Raw genomic sequence first — 24,416 nt, forward strand, 5'->3', positions numbered from 1 at the left:
CCCCACACCTGCACGCACCCGGTGCATCGCGCCCTACACAGGCAGAATAATGCACATTCTATCCACTTTCACAATCGTTTGAAAGTGGATTTTGCCATTCTGCACAGTACAATCCAGCTTCAAAGTGCATTGAAAGTGCATTGTTCTGCATGTGCGAAAGGGACCTAAGCCTTGTTTCCGTCACTCTACATCTAACCACGTGCGTTACGGACCTGGTTATTCCTAAGTGTTCTTTCTTGCTCCTTCCAGATGACAGTATGGATTGCATCGACAGTGAGCGACGACCTCATTTCCCTCAATTCTCATATTCCGCCAGCGGGACAGCTTAACGTTTTGCTCGTCCGCGTGGAGAAAGTGATTCAACCGCATTTTTGAGGACATTTATTTCAACGACGGACACTAGAGAACTCTCTACAACACATGAATTGCAAACTATGTTTGTACTTGGGTTCAGTTGAATTTGTAGAAAGCCTTGCAGGTTGTATATTTAAAGCAATCCTGATGTGATTTTGAGGCCGAATCTCCGATGCATTTTTTTTGAGACGGAAGACAAGGATTCATTCTTTAAATAGTTGAGTAAAATGTTGTTAAACATTAAAAGGAAAAAAATGCTTTTTCTTTTGGGGAAAAAAAATGACTTTTCAGGTTTTAAAGAATATGCAACCCCAAAACCGTTTGCTTTCTAGGAGTTTGTGGGATCCAACATGGCGGCTGCATTGGCCATTGCAACAACAAACACAGTTTCTTATTTATTTCGCACGGTTCGTCACGTAAGTAGAAAAGCCAAGACAAGAGACGAGACTTAGGGGATGCAAGAATGCGGGAGGCAAAAATGAAGACAGTTCAGAAATGGCAGCAGGTTCGACTTCCACTTGAAATTTTGGCTGTTGTAGGAAATGAATTATAGGAACGACACTGATGACCTCAATGAGGTGAAATAAACTGTGCAAAAGAAAACGACAACCCGAATGCGAGACATTACATATCAAACGGAGCCGAGTGTGAAATCTGTTCCATTTCTGGCATCACACAGGAAAGGTGATGTGCTGAATGATCTTTTGTGTATACTTTTTTTTTTTTTGGCTAAGATTGGCCTTGCCAAATCTTGGCGACCACCCACAGGCAATTTCTCTTGTACAGGCCATGTTGAAACCAGGGGGGAAAACGCCGGAGCATGGCACTGCTTCCTGCCCGCCCGCCCCCCAAATGCATTTATTCAGGCATGCTTGTTTCAGGGAGTTTTCCCAAGGGCCTGAGACAAATGAGCCAATCTCCCAGTTTCATCTGTAAATGCTTATACAGCTGCAAAAATGTTCTCTGGAAAGTCCCTTTTCTGTGAAAACCACAGAAAGTCCTCCCCCCCCCCCCCCCCCAAGTTACCTTTTAACTGAATGAATTAACTGAACGGAGCAGTGGACACATTTTTGGTGCCGGAGCCATTTTCCTTCACACATTTAAAGGGCCCTGGTAGAACAGCAATATGCCAGACACGGTGAGGTAGCAGCCATGCGTTTTCTTCTCTTTTTAAAATGTACATTTTGTAAAGGTTATCGGGGGTGGGGGAGCACTCTGTGTGTTTAGAAGAGACCCCTTTAGCGGCGGTTGGGGTTGTGCGTAAAAAGGAAAAAAGAGTAGGGTGAAATTTCGTGTGTTCAAGGGAAAGAAGGGTGTTCAAAATGTGATTTTTTTAAAAAAAGGATCTTAGAACTTTTTCACCCTTTTGGTCCGTCCCCCCCCCCCCCACCACCCCCTTATGGTTTTGTCTTGTATTTTCGTAAAAAAACACTTCGTTCTTACTCTGCCAAAAACAATAACAAGATCATCTTTGCCATTGCTGCAGCCAGGGCTTTCTAGTTCCCACTTGAGCTGCAAACGAGTTTATTCAATTGTGGCTTTTACGTTCCTTTAGATCTGCTTTTTTTTGTTTTGTTTTCTCTGTTCTTTTATCTGTATAAAGTTGATTAAAGAAACTGCAGTTCTTTAGCATTTTTTTTATTTGAAAGGGAGCATATTTAAAATACCCTCAGACATTTTCCTCTACATGAAACCCCGTTATGTTTTTTGTTTTTTTACAACATTCAGTTCTAGTATTTTTACTTATGATATGAAAGTTTCCCTCAAAATACTTCAATAAAATGCGCTTTAACAAGTTAGCTTGGTCTCTGTTTTGTCCCTCCGAAATGCTTCCTTCTACGTCCCTGTGCCTAGGACACTTCAGTTCTTTCTACTATTTGACAGGGGCCTACTCATGTATCAACTTGACTGAGAGAACTAAAAACAGTCTTTCCTTCCTACCTGTTTTTTCACCTCGATCAGTAGATCCAAAACTCATTACTAGGATTGCTGAGCTTCTAAGAAGATGTTAAGGCACTACCCTGTTTCCCGGAATATAAGACATCCCCTGAAAATAAGACATAGTAGAGGTTTTGCTGAAGTGCGAAATATAAGGCATCCCCCAAAAGTAAGACGTAGCAAAGTTTTTGTTTGGAAGCATGCCCGACGAACAGAACACAGAAAAATAAGACATAGCGCATCTTTGGGAGCAAAAATTATTATAAGACACTGTCTTATTTTCGGGGAAACACGGTATGTGAAGCCTTTGGAGGGGAGGGTTCTCTGTAGGGTAAAATGACAGAGAGTCCCAAAGCAGCCATTTTATTCAGCGGAACTGATGTTGGTAGCCTGGTGTAATTCTGGGAGATTTCCAGGCCCTACATGGAGGTTGACACCCCTTTTAGAGCCCTTCGGGGGTTGGGCAGTATAGGAAAATTAATTAATAAATAATAATACCCAGCAGCCTGCTGTCAAGGGCATCTAAGCGGAACACATCAAGGGAGTGGCCAACGGAGATAGAGGTCTTCTCTATGATCGCCACAAAACTAGACGACCTATAAGCCGTTCATGAGAACAGGTCTGTATCTTGCTACTAGGATTTGACAGCGATAGCAACACATATACTATCGACTGGCCTCCAGTTCTGATGTACACCTCTCCACCCGTTCCAGTCCTGTTCAAGTTTTAGACTATTCGATAGAAAATATACTGTTTTCCTGTAAGAGCATACAGCAGTGGGGGCGAACCTTCGGCACTCCAGGTGTCATGGACTACAATTGGCCATGCTGGCAGGGGCTGATGGGAATTGTCGTCCATAACATCTGGAGTGCCAAAGGTTCGCCACCATGGGCATACGGGGTCCTCTCTTTTTTCTGAACTCACTTGTACAAGGTGAAGAGTGAATCCCAAAGCAGGCCTAATAGGGTTGAGGCACTATGGTGGAGAATTTACAAAGTGATAGTACACTCCTCCCCACCAAATATTTTGGAGACAAGATTGAGGTCTCTAAGTAGGTGGCAGTGAATCAGTGGAAATCACACGTTAACACACTGGAAACAGGTACTGAACGACCGTACACTTTATTTATGCATTTATTTATTTAATTGATACATGGTCTTTTCCCCCGATGAGAGCCCAGAGTAGTTTATGTGTGGTTCTCTTCTCCCCTGTTTTATCTTCACGAGACCCCTGTGAGAAAGAGTAGGCTGAGAGCATGCAACTGACCACAGGTCACCCAGCAAACTACCACGGCAGAGTGGGGATACAAACCTGGTTCTCCCACTACACTGGCCATAATAATGGAAAAAACACGGCAAGTAAACCAAAGGAAACGATCAATGAACCGGGATAGCCTAATCCCGAACAAGAAACTTGCCGTAACTCAAGGAAGCGTATTCAATGATGACACTATATTCACTATAACAATTATATTAGTCAATTCAATAGACATAAATCAGTGCAATAACAACAGAAAAAGGTATAGTATAAAGTTCATTCATATTCATTTAAAGTTCATTGAGTGAAAAAAAAACTGCGGCGTGATCTCAGTCCACACACCGCAAAACCAATATGGAAAGTCAATAAAGCTGATACTTATCAGCAAAGTGGTAGGATGCTAAAACCCACGCACGCGAGGCAGTAGTGTCACACTAATTTTTGGCGTGAAATCCTCACGTGAGATCTTCAATTACACTGCCTGCCCACCCTCTTCCAAGAAGCTCATGTGTCCCCACTTTATCCTCACAATAAACCCATAAGGTAGGCTAGATGGACGTTGTGACTGGTCTGGGATTGCCCAGCGAGTTTTAATGAAAGCAACCATCATGCTATTCAGAACTTTCCCGTATGGGAACTAAATAATTTTTGAATGGCAGAGCCCTAAGTTAAACCCAGCTGTCTGCAGAACTTAGTCCAACACTTTAACTCCCACTCCTAGACCATCACTCAAACCATCACATTGTAAGAACATAAGAACAAGCCAGCTGGATCAGACCAGAGTCCATCTAGTCCAGCTCTCTGCTACTCGCAGTGGCCCACCAGGTGCCTTTGGGAGCTCACGTGCAGGATGTGAAAGCAATGGCCTTCTGCGGCTGCTGCTCCCGATTGGTAGCCATAGATCGACTTCTCCTCCATAAATCTGTCCAAGCCCCTTTTAAAGCTAGAATTCACCCTGCTGGAATGCTGAGAGTGGGGGCCGGAGGGTTTCTGGGGAAGGGATATTGACCACTGGTTGCATAGTGGAACACCAAGGGTTGCTTGAATGCTGTTTGCAGTGTTCCTGTCAATAAACTGATTTTTGAACTGAAGAGTTTGGGTTGTCGGGTGAGGTCGACAGCTCCTGGCACAAGCAAGGTTTCAGTTAAAACAAGATACTCCACTCCAAGCACCAGAAACCCTTGGGGTCACACCTCCCTCTTGGAACGACCCCTGTGACCCGCAGAAGGAAAAACATTATAAACTTCTGGAAGCCCAAACCATAATCTTTTCAGTGTAAGCCCTGTGTTAAGACAGAAAATGCTAATTTGTGAACCCCAGGTTGTGATGATTTACAGCAGAATCCCAAGGGCTGCCTATGCTGCCGTGACCAGCCACTCTCCTCTTGTTACCTTTAGCTTTCCCCAAAAGATTTTGCAAGAGTCTCTTACAAAATCTTTTGGGGAAAACTAAAGTTGTGGGGGACAGTGGGAAAAGTTGGGACATAGAGCCTCTCCAGCAAAAATAAGAACTGCAACACATGTATAAGTACTTCTGAAGAGCGATTTTTACCCAGAAAACTCTTCAAGAAAAACAAATCAGCCCAACAGCTGGCACGTGGAGCCTTTTTAACCATCAAAAGATCCTTTTAAAGAACCAAAGCAGCTTCATTAAGGACTTTTTAAGGTAACAAGAGGAAAGTGGTGGGAAACCACTTTGTTTTGAGTCTCAGCCAAGTGGCACATTGAAAAAAACCTACCACTCCTGCTTCTCACTCATTGCTCAGAGCCAGATCTTATTGCATTAGTGAACCTTTGGTAGCCGCCTGTCTTTTGAGAGACACTTTCTCCCATGCTCCGGCAGAGGCCTTCTTGACCAGCTATTTTCCAGCTACATGCTTAAACTAACCTCCAGCACTGCCACCTGCTTTTGCAGTGTGGCTGACAAACCAGACACCCAAGGATTCCCCCCCACCCACCCACACACACAACCGAGACATGCTTGGAACTCCTGAATCACATTCCTGTATAAATAAACATATCACCTCAAGTGAGCATTTCTTGATGAAGCTGGGTTTATCTCCCCATTCCTTCATATAGGCAGATGGATTAACTCAGGGGTGTCCAACTCTGGCACTACAATTCCCATCAGCCCCCTAAGTGAGTTATATTCATATAAATATTCCTTTTGTAGTCCATTAACATAAGAACAAGCCTGCTGGATCAGACCAGAGTCCATCTAGTCCAGCACTCTGCTACTCGCAGTGGCCCACCAGGTGCCTTTGGCAGCTCACATGCAGGATGTGAAAGCAGTGGCCTGCTGCTGCTGCTGCTGCTGCTCCTGAGCACCTGGTCTGCTAAGGCATTTGCAATCTGAGATCAAGGAGGATCAAGATTGGTAGCCATAGATCGACTTCTCCACAAATCTGTCCAAGCCCCTTTTAAAGCTATCCAGGTTAGTGGCCATCATCACCACCTCCTGTGGCAGCATCTTCCAAACACCAATCACACGTTGCGTGAAGAAGTGTTTCCTTTTATTAGTCCTAATTCTTCCCCCCAGCATTTTCAATGAATGCCCCCTGGTTCTAGCATTGTGAAGCCCCAGAGTTGGACACATCTGAAGCCCCGGAGTTGGACACTTCTGGATTAACTTTTTTCTCTGGTTACGGTTGTTTTAATGTACAGCTGACAATTTTGATCACAACATTAGCCCTTTCCCCACTTACCTTAAGCCCCGCGCTACTCGAGGAGAGTAGCATGGGGTCCCTCGGCACTCCCCACTGAGAGGGGCGGCGACAGCGCAGCCGCCCCGACACTGCTGCTGTCGCGCCCCTCAGGCTGCAGGTAGGTATTCTCCTGGCTTCTTTCAAAGGAAGCTTTTGATCGACTCCTGGCTGCGAGAGCTAAAGTCGGGATCTAATGGGGACTGACCATTAGACGCCAGCGCCAGGGATGCCGCGCGCTGGGGATTGCGCGCAGCAACCCTCGGAAAAGGGTAAGTGGAGAAAGGGCCATTGCTTTCTAATAAGTACTGCAAGAAAGGCAATCATCACCCAAGGCTGGGGTAGGAAATGGCTAAGTGAGTTGTTATATTCACATATTTTTTTCTCTTGCTTCTCATGTTATATTCTCCCCAAACCCATACATACGAATCTCAGTTCTCGTAAACTTGTGTACATTTCCATTGAAGATTGTAATGAAACATAAGTAAGAAGCCTGCTGTTATTGCACTCCAGTTGGAGGCTTTATTTTGTCAGCGTTAAGCTGAACCCTTGTGGCTTTGCACGTACAAGCAATCAGTTTCAACATTCATTTAAAAGGATCTTGCATTTCATCGCTAGAAACACGGATCTAGGAGAAGGCGACACTAATTGGAGTTGATAGCCTGCAGCCAGACTGCCTAAATCTCCTTCATATGACCATAGTGTGTATTCACCGTAAAAAAAGAACAGAACAGCTTAGAAAGGTTTGCACATTACCTTTTTCCAGTTAAGAGAACCTTGTAGGGGGTTACACAGACACATCATATCTGTCATGCATTTCACACACAGTCCTTGCTTCTCTACAGTCTCTATATGATTCCCACATAGAGTGATTGGTTGGTGTGCTACAGCATTTAATGAGCCAGTCCACCTACAGGTAAAATCTTTTGGGGTATAAAAGCCCTTTTCACATGACAGTGAAAGCACATATAACCCTGCCTGTTGTATGTGTATACCTGTTTGTAAGAACCGGCAAATGTGTTCCAGCGTGGTATAGTAGTTAATAGCCAGCATGGTGTAGTGGTTAAGAGCAGGTAGATTCTAATCTAGAGAACCAGGTCTGATTCCTCACCTCTCCTCCACCTGAGTGGCAGAGGCTTATCTGGTGAACCCGATGTTTCCTGCTGGGTGACCTTGGGCCAGTCAGTTATTCAGAACTCTCTCAGCCCCACCTACCTCACCAGGGGTGTGTTGTGGGGAGAGGAAGGGAAAGGAGTTTGTAAGTCATCTTTTAATCGCCATCTCAACTTTGAATTTTATAATTTGTATATGGTTTTAACTGGGATTGGGGGGTGAATTGGATTTTAATTGTTTATATGTATGATGGACACTGCCCTGAGCCCTTCGGGGAAGGGCGGTATAGAAATTTAATAAAATAAAATAAAAAAATCTTGAGTCTCCTTACAGGAAAGATGGGGTATAAATCCAAACTCCTCCTCCTTCATTTTCATTATTTAACAAGTGAAACCAGAACCACAATAACTGGAAGGTTTCAGTCACATATTCAGTTGCATGTATGTTAAATGTTACATGGGAATTGTCATTACCCTGTAATGTCTTAGCCTGGGTCCTGCCATATTTCTAGCTACTGAAAGCTTGCTGCTTGAACAGCCTGGGAAAGTTTGTTTGTTTGGTACGGTCATCTCTTACAGCTGCAGGGGTGGTAGTGGAGTGAAACCCATTAGGTTCTCACCCCCTCTCCTTAGATGTTATCACTGTCTGTGAAATGTGTGTATGCATGTGACCGTATTCTCCTCTTCCCTCTGTGAATGAATGTGTGTCTTCGGGGATCTGACGGGTCTCTGCTGAAGGATATAATCTTTTGTCGTCTTGTATCCAGTGAAAACATTATAGTCATCAGCTTTCCTATGCTTGTCATCAATAAATGACAATTCTGAAGTACTGATTCCTTTCTTCGAGCAAGTCCGGGTTTGTGACTTTAATGCATGTGTAAAGGAAAATCAAGTGTGCAGGTATCACAGGTATAGGACATGCATTCACTATAACTTGTGATCAGAGACAACCCGGCTAGCCTTTGGCTTTCCCACTGTCGTATTTATGTGTGTGTGTTAAGTCCTGTCAAGTTGCTTCTGACTCATGATGGCCCTATGCATTGCTGCCCTCCAAACTGTCCTGTCGTTTACAGCCTTGCCCGGGTCTTGCAGACTGAGAGCTGTGGCTTCCTTTACTGCATAAATCCATCTAATGTAGGGTCTTCCTTGTTTCCTGCTGCCTTCAACTGTTCCTAGCATGACTGTCTTTTCCAGTGACTCTTGTCTTCTCCTTATGTGCCCAAAGTATGATAAGTCTCAGTTGTCATTTTAAGTTCTAGGCAAAGTTCAGGCTTGATTTGATGTAGACCCCACTGGTTGTCTTTATCCATAGTATCTATGTTTCCTGGCTAAGTAATATAGAATTGCAGGCAGCTAGAAGGCAGGGTTGGTCACACTTTCCAAAAATAAGAACACAAGAAAGAGCCTGCTGGATCAGACCAGAGTCCATCTAGTCCAGCACTCTGCTACTCGCAGTGGCCCACCAGATGCCTTTGCGAGCTCACATGCAGGAGGTGAAAGCAATGGCCTGCTGCTGCTGCTCCCGAGCACCTGGTCTGCTAAGGCATTTGCAATCTCAGATCGAGGAGGATCAAGATTGGGAGCCATAAATCGGTTTCTCCACCATAAATCTGTCCAAGCCCCTTTTAAAGCTATCCAGGTTAGTGGCCATCATCACCACCTCCTGTGGCAGCATATTCCAAACACCAATCATGTGTTGCGTGAAGAAATGTTTCCTTTTATTAGTCCTAATTCTTCCCCCCAGCATTTTTAATGTACGCCCCCTGGTTTTAGCCCAAGGATACTGTCAGCTTCCTTTGTGCTTAGCTAAGACAAGCCCTTGAACTAGGTCAGGGGTAGGGAACCTGCAGCTCTCCAGATGTTCAGGAACTACAATTCCCATCAGCCCCTACCAGCATGGCCAATTGGCCATGCTGACAGAGGCTGATGGGAATTGTAGTTCCTGAACATCTGGAGAGCCGCAGGTTCCCTACCCCTGAACTAGGTGGTTAATACAGGAAAAGTTCTCCAAGCCATGAGAAGCCACCCCTTCAAGAGAGACAATAGTTGTGCCTACCGTCATTGCTTCAGTCACATTTCAGGGTATATTTTCCTGTAAGCATAAAAGAGAGAACCTGCCTCAACAGGACTTGACACGCAGTCTATTTTTTTGTGTTTTACCACCGTGCCCATCTGTTCTGTTGCTGCTAAATGCCCTCTCCCAAGACTTCTTCAGTATGTCTGCAATGCTGAAGATGCCTGAAGAAGTTTAAATTGGCAAACTTAAAGATGGCACATTTAGTCTGAGAGGGTACTGAATACGATGTCTCACTGCCCCACCAGATACCAGCTCAGAATATTTAAAATCATTGTATTTAACAATTAACACTCAAAATAGAAAATGCTTTATTGGATGAAAACCACAATTGTAGAACTATACAGTACAATATTTTAGGAGAAGGATACTCAGACATCATATACTAAGTTAAAATTGTCCACCTTTTAAAAACACACACGCTGTCATGTACACACACACACACACTTCTTTACAATTCCTGGAGCTTCAAGCGTTAAACGTTGAGCAGCCACTGCAAAGGATTCGCTCATCAACGTCATCTGACCTGGAAGGAAAAAAAAGGGCACCTGGTTTTTCAGTGTAACCTAGGAAAGTAGAACACCCAGAGGTGGGATCCAGCAGGTTCTCACAGGTTCCCGAGAGTAGGTTACTAATTATTTGTGTGTGCCGAGAGGGGGTTACTAATTGGTGATTTTGCCAGGTGATTTTTGCCTTAGTTACGCCCCTCCTTTCAGAAGTAGCGCGCAGAACTTGAAGCAGTCTAGCAGGAGGTGCACCAGCGTGCGTGGCAGCCTGCGCGCATTCGTTCCCCGCCCAAGGACCGGCGCAGCGGCTGTGTCCTTGCCACAGCCCCGCCCAGGAATGCCCCGCCCCCATCATGCCTGGTCACGCCCCCATCATGCCCCGCCCAGCCCCATTGGCGCTACGCCACAGTTTGAATCCCACCACCATGGGAACCTGTTACTAAAATTTTTCGATCCCACAAAAATAGCTGAGCAAGTTCTCTCTGCAAGAATTCTCTCACCAGAACAAATCAGGGCACGTGTAGTCTAGTTAATTAGTTATGCTTTAACTTTGTATTCTATCTATTCTACTAACTTAGTAATTGCTCTGTTGAAAGCTGCTCCCTGATCCTGGCCTCACCAGGAACGAGTGTGGTATAAATAAAGAAATAAAAGCAAGGCTCAAAGTCTATCCAGAGTCCGAAACCACTGCACAGAGCAGTTATGGGCCTGCAGCTCTTGCTATATTAACGGCAACTAGACTTTCAGGATGTTTCATTTCCGATTGTTTTGATGCAGCATGGCCAGGAGCCCACCACAATTAAATGAGGGTTAGAGCGCAGACCTTTGCCTGCACGGCCACTTACTCGATCAGTGAACACAAGGAACACGCAACAGCATTACAGCAGCTGCAGAGCCTGCTGCAGTTCTCGCAGATGGGCCGATCGCACTGCGTGCAAGCCTCCTTGGCGTCAACTGTTCTCACACACGATGAGCAGGGCTTGGAAACTCTTGCAGCCGTTGCTGTGTGGAAATAAGATTCTGAAAGAAGGGCAATGTTAAGGCTTTGTTACATGGTCTCCAAAACATACAGCCCAAGTCCTCAACATGACGTCTGCCAAATGTTTTTAGAGCAGTGGGGCTTCTGCCCAGCAAGACTTTTGATTGGCGACTGAAGATCTGATTGGCTGGGTATATTTTTAAAAACACTGCTTTGGCAGCAGCTGCTACCACAACAAATGCCTTTCCCTGTGTGATGGAAGGTAAGCTGTGGCTGCCATCTTCAGGCTGGCTCCGCCCCTTGAGGCAGCCATTTTGCTGCTACGTTCACCACACTGTATCAGAATTCCAAAGGCACCCACAGCCTCAGACTGGGCACTCCCGACATCAAGCAACATTTGCAGTGTTTGCAATCCCGCAACTCCCTTCTCAGCGACAACAGCACAATATCCCAGCTGCGTGGGGCTCACAGGGGATTGCTGAACTATTGTTTTTTGTTTTGTTTAAATACGTTTGCCAGGTGCAGCCACCCACAAAGAAGAGGGCAGTGCTTCCAGTCTTCCCCAAATCAGTAAGGGCAGTAAGGTCTAAACTCTGTGGTCTACTTTTTAAAAATATCCCCTGTACTGTTGGTGCTTAATGTCAGGGGCACATGCCTTACAGAATACAAACAGTACATTTCCTCTCCAGTACAAAATACTGATGACAGGGAGAACCTGCTGTACAGAATCAGTATTACTGCACACACAGAATGTGAAAGTTGCTCTTCCTTGTCAAAATCGGAGTTAAGAACATAAGAAAGAGCCTGCTGGATCAGACCAGAGTCCATCTAGTCCAGCATTCTGCTACTCGCAGTGGCCCACCAGGTGCCTTTGGGAGCTCATGTGCAGGATGTGAAAGCAGTGGCCTGCTGCTGCTGCTCCTCGTGAGCATCTGGTCTGCTAAGGCATTTGCAATCTCAGATCAAGGAGGATCAAGATTGGTAGCCAGTTACTGAAATACTGGATTTCTCAAGCTGGATTTGAACTCGACAGCCATTTTGTCACACGTACAGACTTAGCCACTATCCACACATGCAGAATAATGCACTTTCAATCCACTTTCAATGCACTTTGCTGCTGGATTTTACTGTACGAAATATCAAAATCCACTTGCGAACAAAGGTGAACATGGATAGAAAGTGCATTATTCGGCACGTGCGGAAGGGGCCTAATGTTTTATCTGCCAAAGGGACCCTGGAGAAGATGCTCATTTTGCTCAGTCTGACCTACGTCAGTGTTGTTGTGAGATAAAAAGGGGATGAACACTGTCCCCATCAACTGCTTAACTAATGTAGTTTTATGTATTTAGAACATTTCTACGCTGACACTCCAGGAAACCTGTCCAAAGTGGCGTACAACACATATGCAATCACTACTACTACTTGGCCCTTGGGGACATTCACAACATAAACCAATCACTGAAGGAAAGCACAAAAGGAATCAACCACGCGGCTATTACCTGTTTCTCTTGGGCGGGGCTGTCGAAGTTTGCCGTCCTGCCCTATTAACATCTGTCCGCTGCAGGAATTCTGGGAATAAGATTCCGGTCTGCTGGCCAGTGGGGCTGGACACTGTGCAATCAGACAGGCTTCTGCCACGGTTCCATCCCACTTACTATCCATGCATGCTTGGGCTCCTCGGAAAAGCAGCTGTTTAGTTTTTTCTGTGAATGGGCAAGAATGTGTTAGACCAGGGGTCGGCAACCTTTAGCACCCAAAGAGCCATTTGGACCCGTTTTCCACGGGCCCGAAGATCTACTGAGCCGGAGAGCCTCCAGTTCGGCCCCTCCACTCACCTTTCCTTCCAGCGCTGGGAGGCAGATGTGCTGGGCAGGGAAACCCCCTCTGCGCAACGGAGCTGGCAGCTGCCTGCTCCGTGGGGCAGAGGGGGGATGGCGGCCACGGCCTGTTCAGTGCCGCCACCGCTTGTGCTGTGGGAGACAGTGGCGCTGGGCAGGAAAAACCCCTCTGCCCAACGAGCAGGCAGCCACCTGCTTCGTGGGGCAGAGGGGGATGGCAGAGGGGGGATGGTGACTGCTCTGGAAGGACATGCCCACACTACCCTCCGACCTCCAGGGGTCGGAGGGCAGCGTGGGCGTGTCCCTCCAGCCCTCCAGAGCAGCGCTGGAAGGAGAGGTGAGTGGAGGAGACGCGAAAAGCGGCGCCCTCATGCATGGAGCTGCTTCTAGTTCGGCCCCTCTACTCACCTGTCCTTTCAGTACTGCTCTGGAGGGCAGGAGGGACACATCCACGCGACCCTCCAACCTCCAGGCCACTAAGAGTCACAGTATAAGGCTGAAAGAGCCGCATGTGGCTCTGGAGCCGCAGGTTGCAGACCCCTGTGTTAGACAATAGTAACTAGTCCCAGTCTTGAAGTAATTCCAATGAACATCAGTTTGCCCCCTGCAAAAGAAAATTCCCTTTCAGGTCCAGGAATTACCAACCCTGAAGCAAACTGGGGACTGCAACTTCTGTCCATTCCAGCTTAAGAGCCAGCATGGTGTATTAGTGAAGAGCAGTGGACTCTAATCTGGAGAATCAGGGTTAATTCCCTGCTCCTCCACATGAAGCTTGCTGGGTGACCTTGGGCCAATCACAGTTTATGCAGAACTTTCTCAGCCCATACAGAGTCAGGCAATGGTAACTGCCCCCAAACATCTCTTACCTTGAAAACACAATAGGGTCACAAGTCAGCTGTGACTTGATGCCATACATACACATTCCAGGTTATTTCTTTACTTCCTGTATACCCCACTCCCGCCCCCCTGCAATAAGTACCCAAAGTGGTTTACAATACACGTGTACATTTTCTTCCACAGACACAGAATTGGTTCAGAACCCTGTAGGACAGTGAGATGCCAGCACATCCCACAAACACACTCCCTTGGCCGGCTGCCAGCTCTGCACTCCCTAGCTAGCCAAACAACAAAACTGTCCCTGAGCTAAACAAATCTTCTAACTTCTTCCTCAAACGCACTCGCTATACATTTAAAAATTAAAATAGGTACATGCTTGTAATATACCTAAGCCCCACACAAAGTTTCACTTCCACTTTTTTTTACTACAGTTAAAAACTCTTCCCCGCCTGGCTGATTTATCCTGCTATTGGCCTACAAAGATATCTGCCACCATTTCAAAATACACTTTGCATATGCAGAATGGAAAAGACACTGTATAATACTTTTGTATGGGTGCTGACATACTGACATGGAAGCACGCTAGAAAATAAAGGTTGCTCTCACACTCTTAAAGAAACTCAGGGAAGCAAAGGGAACCTTCAAGGAAAGCAATGCTAGGCAGTTCATGCTGCGTGGTTGTGACTAATGGCAACCCTATGACTTAATGACCTTCAAAACTTCCTATCATTAATAACTTCACGCAGGTCTCTCTAGGGCCCCTTCCGCACATGCACGTCTCTCTATGGCCCCTTCCGCACTTTCAATCCACTTTCACAATTGTTTTCAAGTGGATTTTGCTATTCCGCACAGTAAAATCCACCTGCAAAGTGCACTGAAAGTGTATTATTCTGCATGTGCACAAAAGGGCCAAAGTGAGGGTTGTGGCCAGCAGGTTCTCACCAGTTCCCGAGAGTGGGTTACTAATTATTTGTGTGTGCCGAGAGGGGGTTACTAATTGGGTCCGCTTTTCCACCTCCACGCCCTCGCCTCCCCGAGAGGCATCCTGCCTTTGAACATGAAGGTTCCATATGGCAATTGCAACTAATAATGTAACTCCCTGAACTGGGTTAATCCCTTTCAGGTACTGCAATTCATTGATTCTCAGCCTTTCGTACCTTTTATCTCACCAGTCTCTATCAAAGAACCCGTGTGTTTCACCATTGCTGTGTTTAGATTTGTGAGTTGGGGCATTTTCTATAATGTGATGATGATTTAGAAATGACCTGGTGCAAAAAAAATGGGGGGGGGGGGCGTGATGGTGTGGCTACCCATGGGGGGGGGCATCCAACTCAGGTTTTGCCCAGATACGCCTCTGCCCCCTTAGCTGAGGGGGGGGTGGGCTGGTGAGGGAACCTGTTACTAAATTTTTTGGATCCCACCACTGGTTGTGGCTCCCTTGACTGAGCTAATCCATCTCACATTGGGTCTTCCTTTCCTGCTGCTTTCCACTTTCCCTCATATTGTAGTCTCTTTCAGTGACTCTTGTCTTTTCATTAGGTGAGGAAAGCACAACAGCTTGAGTTTGGCCATTTTAGATTCTAGGAAGAGTTCAGGCTTGATTTGATAAAGAACCCACTTTTGGTGGTTCAGGGCATCTGTACAGCACTCTTTCGATGTCGCATTTCAAATGCGTCAACTTTCTTCTTTATACAGCATCCACACCCACACATGCAAGCAGTTCACACTAACACTTAAAGGCATCCCTCAGAGACCAAAAGGGAAACAAAATAAGGATCCAGCGAACAGATGGGCACAACATGAATTTGATGACAAATGGGAACTTTAATTTGAAGCTGAATTTATCATGTCAAAATAAAAACAACTTGAGGATTAATACTCTGATAATGATTAAACTATAACAGTCTCAAGATGTTTTGGAGTTTGTGGATAAAAGAGTGCTTTAAAGATTCCATGATGGTTTCTCTAATAACAGAATGTCACGTCGGGATCTATTATGTAATATTTAATTAACACGGTTTTGGTATATATCTTCTCTGTTTAGTTCTTACCTATTCTACAGTATCTTTTCTAATTCTATTCTGCTAGTTATATTGTGAAAATCAATTAGAAATATTTTTTTTAAATAAAGATCCAGGGTAGTGGTTACAGCAGCAGGTAACAAATAAAGAGACCCCAATGTATTGTCGAAGGCTTTCACGGCCGGAATAGGAGAGAATGCTGCTAGAACACGGCCATACAGCCCGGAAACCAGACAGCACCCCAAAGAGACCCCAGTTCAAATCCCCGCTTAGCCATCACTGGGCGTCTCCTGCCAACCTCTCTCCTCCTCAGGCTGATCTACTTCCCGTGGCTGCTGTCAGGATCAAAACATGGTGAGGAGACCGTGGCTGCAGAACTGAAATCCTTGCAAGAATGACGGGGTATAAATGTCACATTTTTATGGTAATCCACCCTGAAGGTGTCATAAAACAAGGGGAACAACTGTAAATAATATTTTGCATAGATTTTTTTTGCCCTGCTTCCTAAGTTCTGGGATCATAGCACGGAAGTCCCATACTACTTAATCCCACAATAACCCTTTGAGGCAGTTCATTTATTTTGAAAAACAAATGCTACTCCTTCAGGACTTGAGAAAGAAATGACTGGTACAGATTGAGGGCAAGCAGGGACATGAGCCCCAGTTCACTGCCACCAGCTGGTTCTCCAAAGAGCATACAGATTGGGGGTGGGAGAATGGGACTTCCCCTGACAAATAAGGAAAAGGGGGGCATATGCCTCAGCCTACTTGTGACATGTCAAGAGAGCCATAAAAACAGCTGATGTCCAACCAACTTTTGCAATACGGAGGAAGGCTGTGGGGGAAGAGGGGGGAAGCAGGATTGGGGGAGACCCCCAATGAAGGTCCGGGTGGGCGGAGTCACAGGACTTAAAGGCTGAATGATGTCACGGAAGTCATGACCAATGGCGTGATGGCACTAAGCCATGGGGGGAGTCCCCTAAGTTTAACACAAACCCCTTCAAGGAAAGGGAACGCAGTTATCCGAGAACTAGATCTGCGGTTAAAGACTTGGGGGTTCTTCATCCAAGTTTCCCCTCCCCCCCCCCAACGACTCCCGCGAGAACGAGACTTGCCCCCTCCCCCCTTTCTCACCGAAGATCTCTCGCCGGTACCGCTCGCCCATGACGCCCTGGCTCAACTCCCGCATCCGCACGCGGGTTTTCAGCTGCAGCGGGGCCGAGTCCCCGAACGGGCAGGAGCGCTTCGGCATCCCTTTTCCGCGCGGGAAACACTCAACGACGGAGGCGGCCCGCCCTGAGTTAACAGGGCCTCCTTCCGGACCGCCCCGCTTTACGTCAGCGGCGTGTCTGCCAATCGTTCAAAAGGAAAGCGGGAGGGGCGGCTCCATGAAGGACCGGGTGGGCGGAGTCTCATAACTTAAAGGCCGCTTGACGTCACGGACGTCATGACCAATGGCGTGATGGCGCTAAGCCGTTGGAGTGCTATTGGTTGGACGGGGTGCGGAGCGTCGCTCGTGAGCGACCAATCGCTCCCGAACTTCTGTCCGCTTCTACTTCGTTCTCTCAGTCGCTTTTTCGGATTGGGTCTGATGGGGGTGCCTTCGCGTTATGAGGTATCGCGCATGCGCGAGTGGAATCGGTTAACTTTTCCCGCGCTCTCTGGAAAGCGACGGCAGCCCTCCCTTCCAGGAGCGTAAGCAGAGTGCTTCCATTTCTCCTCAGAACAGCCATTGGAGGAAAGTTAGGACGACAGGGAGTGCAGTGTAGTGATTAGAGCCGTGAGCTGAGACTGGGATTCAAACCCGTTCTTGCTGTGAAGCTTGCTGGGTGACGGGGGCAACTCTGGTCTCTCTCCGCTTAACCTGCCTAGAACCATAGAGTTGGAAGGGGCCATTCTGTCCAACCCCCACTGATTCCCAACCGGGGTTTCGCCGCTCTACCCGTCCAACCTCACGCCGCTGTGGGCCCAGAGCGGCTTGGACGAGGTGCCACCACCAAGAAGGCTCTGGAGGTAAGCAAGCTGGCCGGGCAGCAGGAGCTCAGCGCTGCTCCAGCGGCACTGGGCCCCTTCTTCCCCCGCTGTTTCCGCGGCAGCTTCTGCAGCGTGTTGTGGGTTTTCCGGGTTGTATGGCCGTGTTCCAGTCCCATTTTGTCCTGATGTTTCGCCTGCATCTGTGGCTGGCATCTTCAGAGGATCACAGATGCAGGCAAAACGTCAGGAGAAAATGCTGTTGGGACACATGGCCATACAACCTGGAAACCCCACAACACACTAGGGATTCTGGCCGTGAAAGCCTTCGACAATTATTTTAAAATCTTACTTAGCAGGTCAGAGATATGTTGATCTGAGACTGGCAATAAAAACAGTTGCACACCAGCTGTTGCTGCCATCTACTGTAGTCACTGACTCTTCAGGCTGTTGAGGCCAAATTTCAGGATCATATCACCTATAGCTCAGCTGATATCTTCATCTTTCATAGCCAACCAGTCATCTGCACAACTTGGGTTGCCTGGTGGGATATTAAGGAATGCTTTCTGAGGTATCATTATGGCTTTTGTCTCACACACAATTTTAAAAATATTTTTGGCCCATGCAGTTAAAACTTAAATGATATGCATATGTAATTCCCTCACTATGCAAAGCTGAATTTTAAACAGCTGAGCAAAGCTGCTGGTAGGGGCTGATGGGAATTGTAGATCCTGAACATCTGGAGAGCCGCAGGTTCCCTACCCCTGATCTAGGTAAACTGTAGTTTAGATGGTCACAATATGTAGGATCACAAGATATAATCAATCCCATCAAAAGTCTGTAGAAACTGTCTTGTCAGAAGCATTTCTATGCTCCCGGTAGTTCCCTTTTCTTGCCGCTGCTTTGACCTGTGGTAGGAGTTATTTTCTTAAATGGTCATTGGATTGATGGAGTAACATAATTTCTGGGGAAAACCTGGAAGTGATGTCAGTCTCCTATAGGAATTTCTGGAAATTCCTAGAGTGGTCTGACATCCCTTTTGAATTCTCCTGGAAGTGCTATTGCACTGCTGTTGATGACTGTCCCCCAATTTCCCCACTTCTGTGCTGCCATTTGCTTTTGTATTTATACTTTTAGTGTCCTTTCTGTGAGACCAATAAAATACCTTTATTGTATGGGACTTCCTAAATATATGTTGTTGAGGGGCTTGTCATATCATAATCTTGCTGGCAGAACTCTTTGAGAATGAACGTTTGTAGGAAGTTTATAAAAACTTGGCAAACTAATAAAACAACACGGTGTCCTATGGGAAGGTGGAAGGCTGAGTTGGAGGGCGGGGAAAGGCAGAATGGGAGAGTGAAAAGGACAGAAGAGCTACTGGGGAGGGAAGGAGAGAGTAATTTTGGAAGGGAAAGTGATGAAGAAGGATCAAGCCAGAGATAGAGGAGGCTTGGTGGAAAGAGAAGGGGCCAGGAGAGCTAGAGAGGGTGTGCTTACCTTTGCAAGCCTGCAGGGAGGCCAGGGGGTGGCGCTCAGAGGCTAGGGCAGGGCCAGCCTGCTGCTGCAGCACCCACCAGTGGGCCCTGGAGGGCAGGAGCCGGCCTTCAGGGAGGCCAGGGGGACACAACTCAGCAGCGGGCCAGCTCCTACCCTCCCCAGCCTCCTTGCAGGCTCCTGGTTGGGTATATATATTATTAGCAGAGGAGACAGATTCTCAGTTGTTTTTTATATAAATAACTTTACTAACCTTAAAGGGAGGGTTATGTGAAGAAACAATAAGAAATCCTTTCTTTTCGGTTACATATCTACATTACTGTACATTTGGTTACATCTTTCTACCTGTCTGGTGTCTCCTTGTGGTCACAAGAGAAATGTCTCTTGTCGACTGCTCAAACAAGGAAACAGTTAACTTTATAACTTCTGATGCACTAACATGTAAAATGGCTATCTGACTGACCAATAGCAAATTTATTATTTATTTATTTTATATACCGCCCTCCCCCTGAGGGCTCAGGGCGGTTCACAACAAGGTTAAAACATACCTTAAAACATAATTTAAATATCAGTTACATAAAAACAGAACCCATTTAAAAATGTGGATGGCATCCGGCTACCCCCTCCCCCCTTTTGTGCCCACGGGAGGCCAGATGACATGGTAGATATATTTTTAACCAGACTGGCCAAACGCCTGGCGGAACAGGTCCGTCTTGCAGGCCCTGTGGAAACTCTGTAAGTCCCGCAGGGCCCTGATCTCCCCAGGGAGCCTGTTCCACCAGGTAGGGGCCAGGGCTGAAAAGGCCCTGCCCCTAGTGGAGGCCAGCCTGAACATTTTTGGGCTAGGGATCACGAGTAGGTCCTCCTCTGAGCGGAGGGGCCTACCGGGGCAATATGGGGGGTGGCGGTCCCTCAGGTATGCACCTCCTCCCAGTTTTGTTTTGGCTGCAACAGAGTAACGCAAAGTGCGCATTTGAAAGACTCACGAAGAAATAAATGGCTATGCAGAGATTTACCTGACCGCATTTGGGTTCCAGTTTCAGACTCTGTTCTGTCCATAAGGAGGCTGGTAATTTTGCTCATCTTCATTACAAAAACTACAGGAATCTTATTGTTCAGGTCGTAGGTCTGTTGTGGGCACTATGAGAGTAGTGGGAAGCAAATAAAGGTTTTCTTTTGGATCTCCGGAACTGAGTGAGAGCATGAATTCACGCCCAAGATGGGCTAAGAAACCAAAGACTTGCCACTTTCACAATAAATGGGAGTAATAATTTTTCTTCACTTTTGTAAAATCCAAGTGTGTGAGTATTATTTGCCATTTTAGAACATAGGAGCCAAGAAAGTGGAACCTCAACAAATATTTCATAAACACTTTGTCAAACACTTCCCAGAGAACAGTGAACTGTAAAAAGCCGAAGTTAGGGAACTGAAGATTCACTTAATGATAGTCATGGGTCTGAGGAATTCTGATTGCTCTTAAGTCCAAGGCAGCAACAGTGGCTTCGTTCCGTGTGAGCTATTTACTTGCTCAACATAAAAAACCGTTTGAGGATGGAGAAATGATTAAACAGGCATTCCTTGAGGTTACAGATTCATTGTTTGAGAACTTTAAACACAAAGCTGAATTTCTCTCTTCTGTAGATGACCTTCAGTTGTCATGGAAAACAGTGACATGTCACATAGAAGCCACGAGTGCTAATTTGTCTGAGCAGCTGCAGCATGACATTGAAGAGTGTGCTTGCTTCTCCCTTCTGTTGGGTGAATCCACAGACGTGACGGACACCTCTCAGCTGTGTGTTTTCATTCGCTTAGCTCTTAATAGTTTCAGAGTAAAAGAGGATATATTAAAATCATTCCTTTGAAAGGGAAGAATAGTGGAGAGGATATTTATATGGCTTTTAAGGAATTTATACAAGCATGCAAGTTGCCGTCTGTAAACTGGTCTCTATGATAGCAGATGGAGCTGCCTTCTTATCTGAATCTAAAAGCGAGTTTCTAGGTCTCTGCAGAACTGATATAGTTTTCTCTCTTACCCTTGCATCTACTACAAAGAAGGTCCAGGAAATGGCAGATTAATACAAAATTTACTGTAATCTTTTGGAGAGACAGAGCATAGGTGTCGGCAGTTATGTCCCCAATTACTCAAAACTTGCAGATGCAATGCAGTGCAGTGTTTCTAATTGAGTGTCTTTCTTCATGTCCCAGATTACTTTGTGAAGGGAGAATGAAAAAGCATTGGCACTTAGGTTTTTGCATTTAAAAGAATTACATTGTTTGTAACATAAACAGGCCTTTGTATACAGGTGTTTGTGCACCACAATATATTACATATTTGTTTTTGTTCCACCCCGAAGGTCCTAAAGGGTTGTCACAAGTCATTAGTGACTTGATGACAAAGTTATTATGCACGCTTATCCCATGACAGGCATAAAAGGTGCTTACAAATCATTCATTCTCTTCATTATTTGTGGAGTTCTTTAAAAACCATCTGGAAGAAGACTCCATACATCCTTGGCAGTGAATAGAAATTTGTGTGCTGTGCAAAAATGTACATCTCTCTGTGCTGAATGAGTAATTTGACCATTAGTTTTTGTCTAGTTACAGCTTTGCCTGAGTTACGCAACTGTTGAGGTAGATAGCTACTGTAATGTATTGTATGGTTTTAAGAGTCTGCAGCTGTTGCACTGTAATTGGTAATTAGTAAGTGTGTTATATTGAGCACAGCTGCAGAGTGATTTTAAGCTATGTGTGAGTAGCAGCTATGGAATAAAGTACTATGTTTTGTTCCTCCGACTCCTGTTTCTTGAGACATGACAATTGGCGACGAGGATAAACTTATGCGACGAGTCTCCGTTAGCGTGCTCTTTGTGAAGCAAGCTTTTGACCGTGAGTAAATTATGGCCTTCTTCAAGGGCAGCTTGGAACAGTTTAATTTGAGTTTCCTTTGAAGTGGCAGAGTTATGAGGCCCGATTGGAATTTTTTTTTTTTATCTTCTGGGCAAAATGGCATAACAGACCCAGAAAAGGAAAAGAGCCGTGTTTTGAGCCTCTGTGGTGAAGGGTGTTTGACCTCGCCTCAGCATTGATAGCGCTTAAGAGACTTATCAGCAACACCGCTTTGTAGAAATAATGATTCGCATTAAGGAACCATTTCGATTCCCCAACCGTCAGAAATAGCTAGGACGGAGTGCTTTTTTTATAAACGTGATCAGGAGGGGACTGGAAAAGCCATTGCAGAGACATTATGTTGCAGTCTTACGGCGGTCAAGGCAACAGCACAAATGTAATTCTCCAATTTGGAAGAAATGTTATGGGATCGTCTGGTCTGTGGCCTGAGAGAGGGCAATTCATTGCAAAAGTTGCTGCTGGCAAAGACAGACTTGACTTTTCAAACGGCATACCAAGAAGCCTGAATTTTGAACTTGCTGCAGCCTCTACTCGGGAGGTGCGACAAGCCAGAGCCCACAGAGATTGCAAACAGCTGGCAGTGGGACTGTAGACCCGGGTAATGGTGAAATTCAGAGACTGGCAGCAGCAGTAATGAATGTGCATCGAAGATGGAAGACCACCACAACAGAGGGGAGAGGTGATGTTAACAGAGAAATGTATGAGTTGTGGTGGGCCCTATGAGAGAGAAAGGCAAAATTTAAAGAGGGCACAAATGTTTCTGTTGTAAACGCTGGGGGCAGTATTGGGAGAGTGTGCAGAGAAAAAGGCATCAGGGACCAAGAAGACATGTTCCCGGCTCAATTCGTTAGCTACTAACACTCCGTGGATGCACCTTTGCATGTCCCCATGTAGCTGGTTTGATCTTCGGCCAACCCCCACATGAGCAGTGGTGATGGTGCTCTACGAGCTGATGTAATTAACCACGCAACCCGAAAGATTCAGCGTAAGTTGTCGGTGACTGTGAAGATCCAGGATGTCCCTTGTGTGATGGAAGTGGATTCTGGGTCAAAGCATTCTCCATCGCTTCATGGGACACTTATAAAACATTTTGCCCACAGGGTGATTTGGACATTCAATCTTGGTGATTCTTACCACTTACGCCGATTATCAAGGACATAGGGTACCTGGTGGTTGGCATGCGTAATGTCCATGTAAAATATCATAGGCGCTTTGATGGATGTTTGAAATTGTTAATAGTGGAAGGAAGGCGGACGAGCTCTTGGGGGGTTGGACTGGTTTGGGAGGTTGGGAATTGCAATTACTGGAATCTCATGAGGGTTAGCAAGTTAACATGGGAGGTGCTAGGTGGAAGAATTCTAAGAGGTAGTTTGCTGAGGGATCAGCAAAAAGGTATAAGGGTCCACTTCTATATCATTGTATCTTTGATCCTTCAGGCTCCAATAATGTCTAAAATCACGCCAGATTCCATTTTGCTTTGGCGCTCTAAAGTGGATGCAGAATCTAGATCGGTTATTGGAACAGGGAATATTGGAGCCAGTGGTAAATGCAAAGTGGGACCTAACTCCAATTGTGACCCCTCCTGAAGGCCAATGGGATGCTGCGCATTTGTGCTGATTATAAGTGCAATAATTAACAAAGGCATTGCAGAAACATCCGCAGTACTCCAGTGCCAGTTAGTCAGTCAGTTGTTAGCAACATTGGCAGGGGGAAAGGTTTTTGCAAAATTAGATCTTGAAGCGCAGGCATACCGAATAGAAGCTGGAAGTGGATGATGCCACTCGCAGAAGCCCAGACTATAGTGGACTCACAGGGGGGCATTCAGAGTAAAGCCGCTGCAATTTGGAGCAAGCAGAGTGTAGCTCCTGGATATTCCAGGGCAGTTTGATGGAAGAAATATTAAGAAACTTAATGGAGTCATACCGCATTTTGATGATGTCTTGATAGTGGGTGCAACTGAGGATGGAACTGATGACACGGGTACGGAAAGTACTGCAGCAGTTCTCAGATGCAGGGTTGCGCGTCAAGCGTGAAAAAAATGTGCGTTTGGAGTGAAGCAAAGTAGAGTTTTTTTGGGATACATGGTAGATGCAAGGGGAAATCACACCCGACATCAGGCTAAAGGTGAGGGCCATCCAGGGATGCCCCAGCAACCACTGGAAGTCAAAGCAAGAGCGCTACAGGCATTTTTGGGATTGCTAAATTCCTTTACCATTCATTCTAAAGCATAAGGCCATTAGTGGCAGAGAGCCACTGCAACTGGCGCCAGATAAGCTGGGCAGTGTGGTGGACAAGTCAGGCATGAGAAGGCATTCCGAGATGTCAAAAGATTGCTGTCATCAGAAAGTGTATTGGTTCTATTCTTTTGATGAGAGGAAGCCTTATTGATTTTGACGCGGCTTATGCCTCCCCGCGCAGTGAGTTGGAG

The 24,416-nt window shown here is 46.0% G+C and overlaps 3 protein-coding genes across 4 annotated transcripts in view; 1 reads left to right on the forward strand and 2 right to left on the reverse strand.

The window, feature by feature from the left end:
- AKT1 (AKT serine/threonine kinase 1) overlaps positions 1 to 2,153 on the forward strand; it is a 151,887-nt gene extending 149,734 nt beyond the window's left edge. The window contains exon 14 of the mRNA XM_048485661.1: positions 250 to 2,153. Within this exon, the coding sequence (XP_048341618.1) occupies positions 250 to 329 (80 nt within the window). The 3' untranslated portion in view covers positions 330 to 2,153. The remainder of the gene's footprint in view (positions 1 to 249) is intronic.
- LOC125426857 (SERTA domain-containing protein 2-like) overlaps positions 1 to 24,416 on the reverse strand; it is a 751,974-nt gene that overhangs the window by 586,161 nt on the left and 141,397 nt on the right. The gene's annotated exons all lie outside the window — the stretch shown is intronic.
- On the reverse strand, positions 9,731 to 16,969 carry SIVA1 (SIVA1 apoptosis inducing factor). 2 transcript variants are annotated; one of them, XM_048485669.1, is made up of 4 exons: positions 16,751 to 16,969; positions 12,421 to 12,624; positions 10,788 to 10,944; positions 9,731 to 9,962 (listed from the first exon to the last, which is right to left on the reverse strand). In XM_048485669.1, exons 1-4 carry the CDS (start codon positions 16,866 to 16,868, stop codon positions 9,905 to 9,907), a joined length of 537 nt encoding a protein of 178 aa, XP_048341626.1. In that variant the 5' UTR covers positions 16,869 to 16,969; the 3' UTR covers positions 9,731 to 9,904. The 2 variants fall into 2 exon arrangements, with proteins under 2 accessions (XP_048341626.1, XP_048341625.1); XM_048485668.1 differs by having other exon boundaries at positions 10,788 to 10,962; positions 16,751 to 16,965.

The sequence above is a fragment of the Sphaerodactylus townsendi genome, linkage group LG02, assembly GCF_021028975.2.
Source record: "Sphaerodactylus townsendi isolate TG3544 linkage group LG02, MPM_Stown_v2.3, whole genome shotgun sequence".
In the NCBI taxonomy this organism is placed as follows: domain Eukaryota; kingdom Metazoa; phylum Chordata; class Lepidosauria; order Squamata; family Sphaerodactylidae; genus Sphaerodactylus; species Sphaerodactylus townsendi.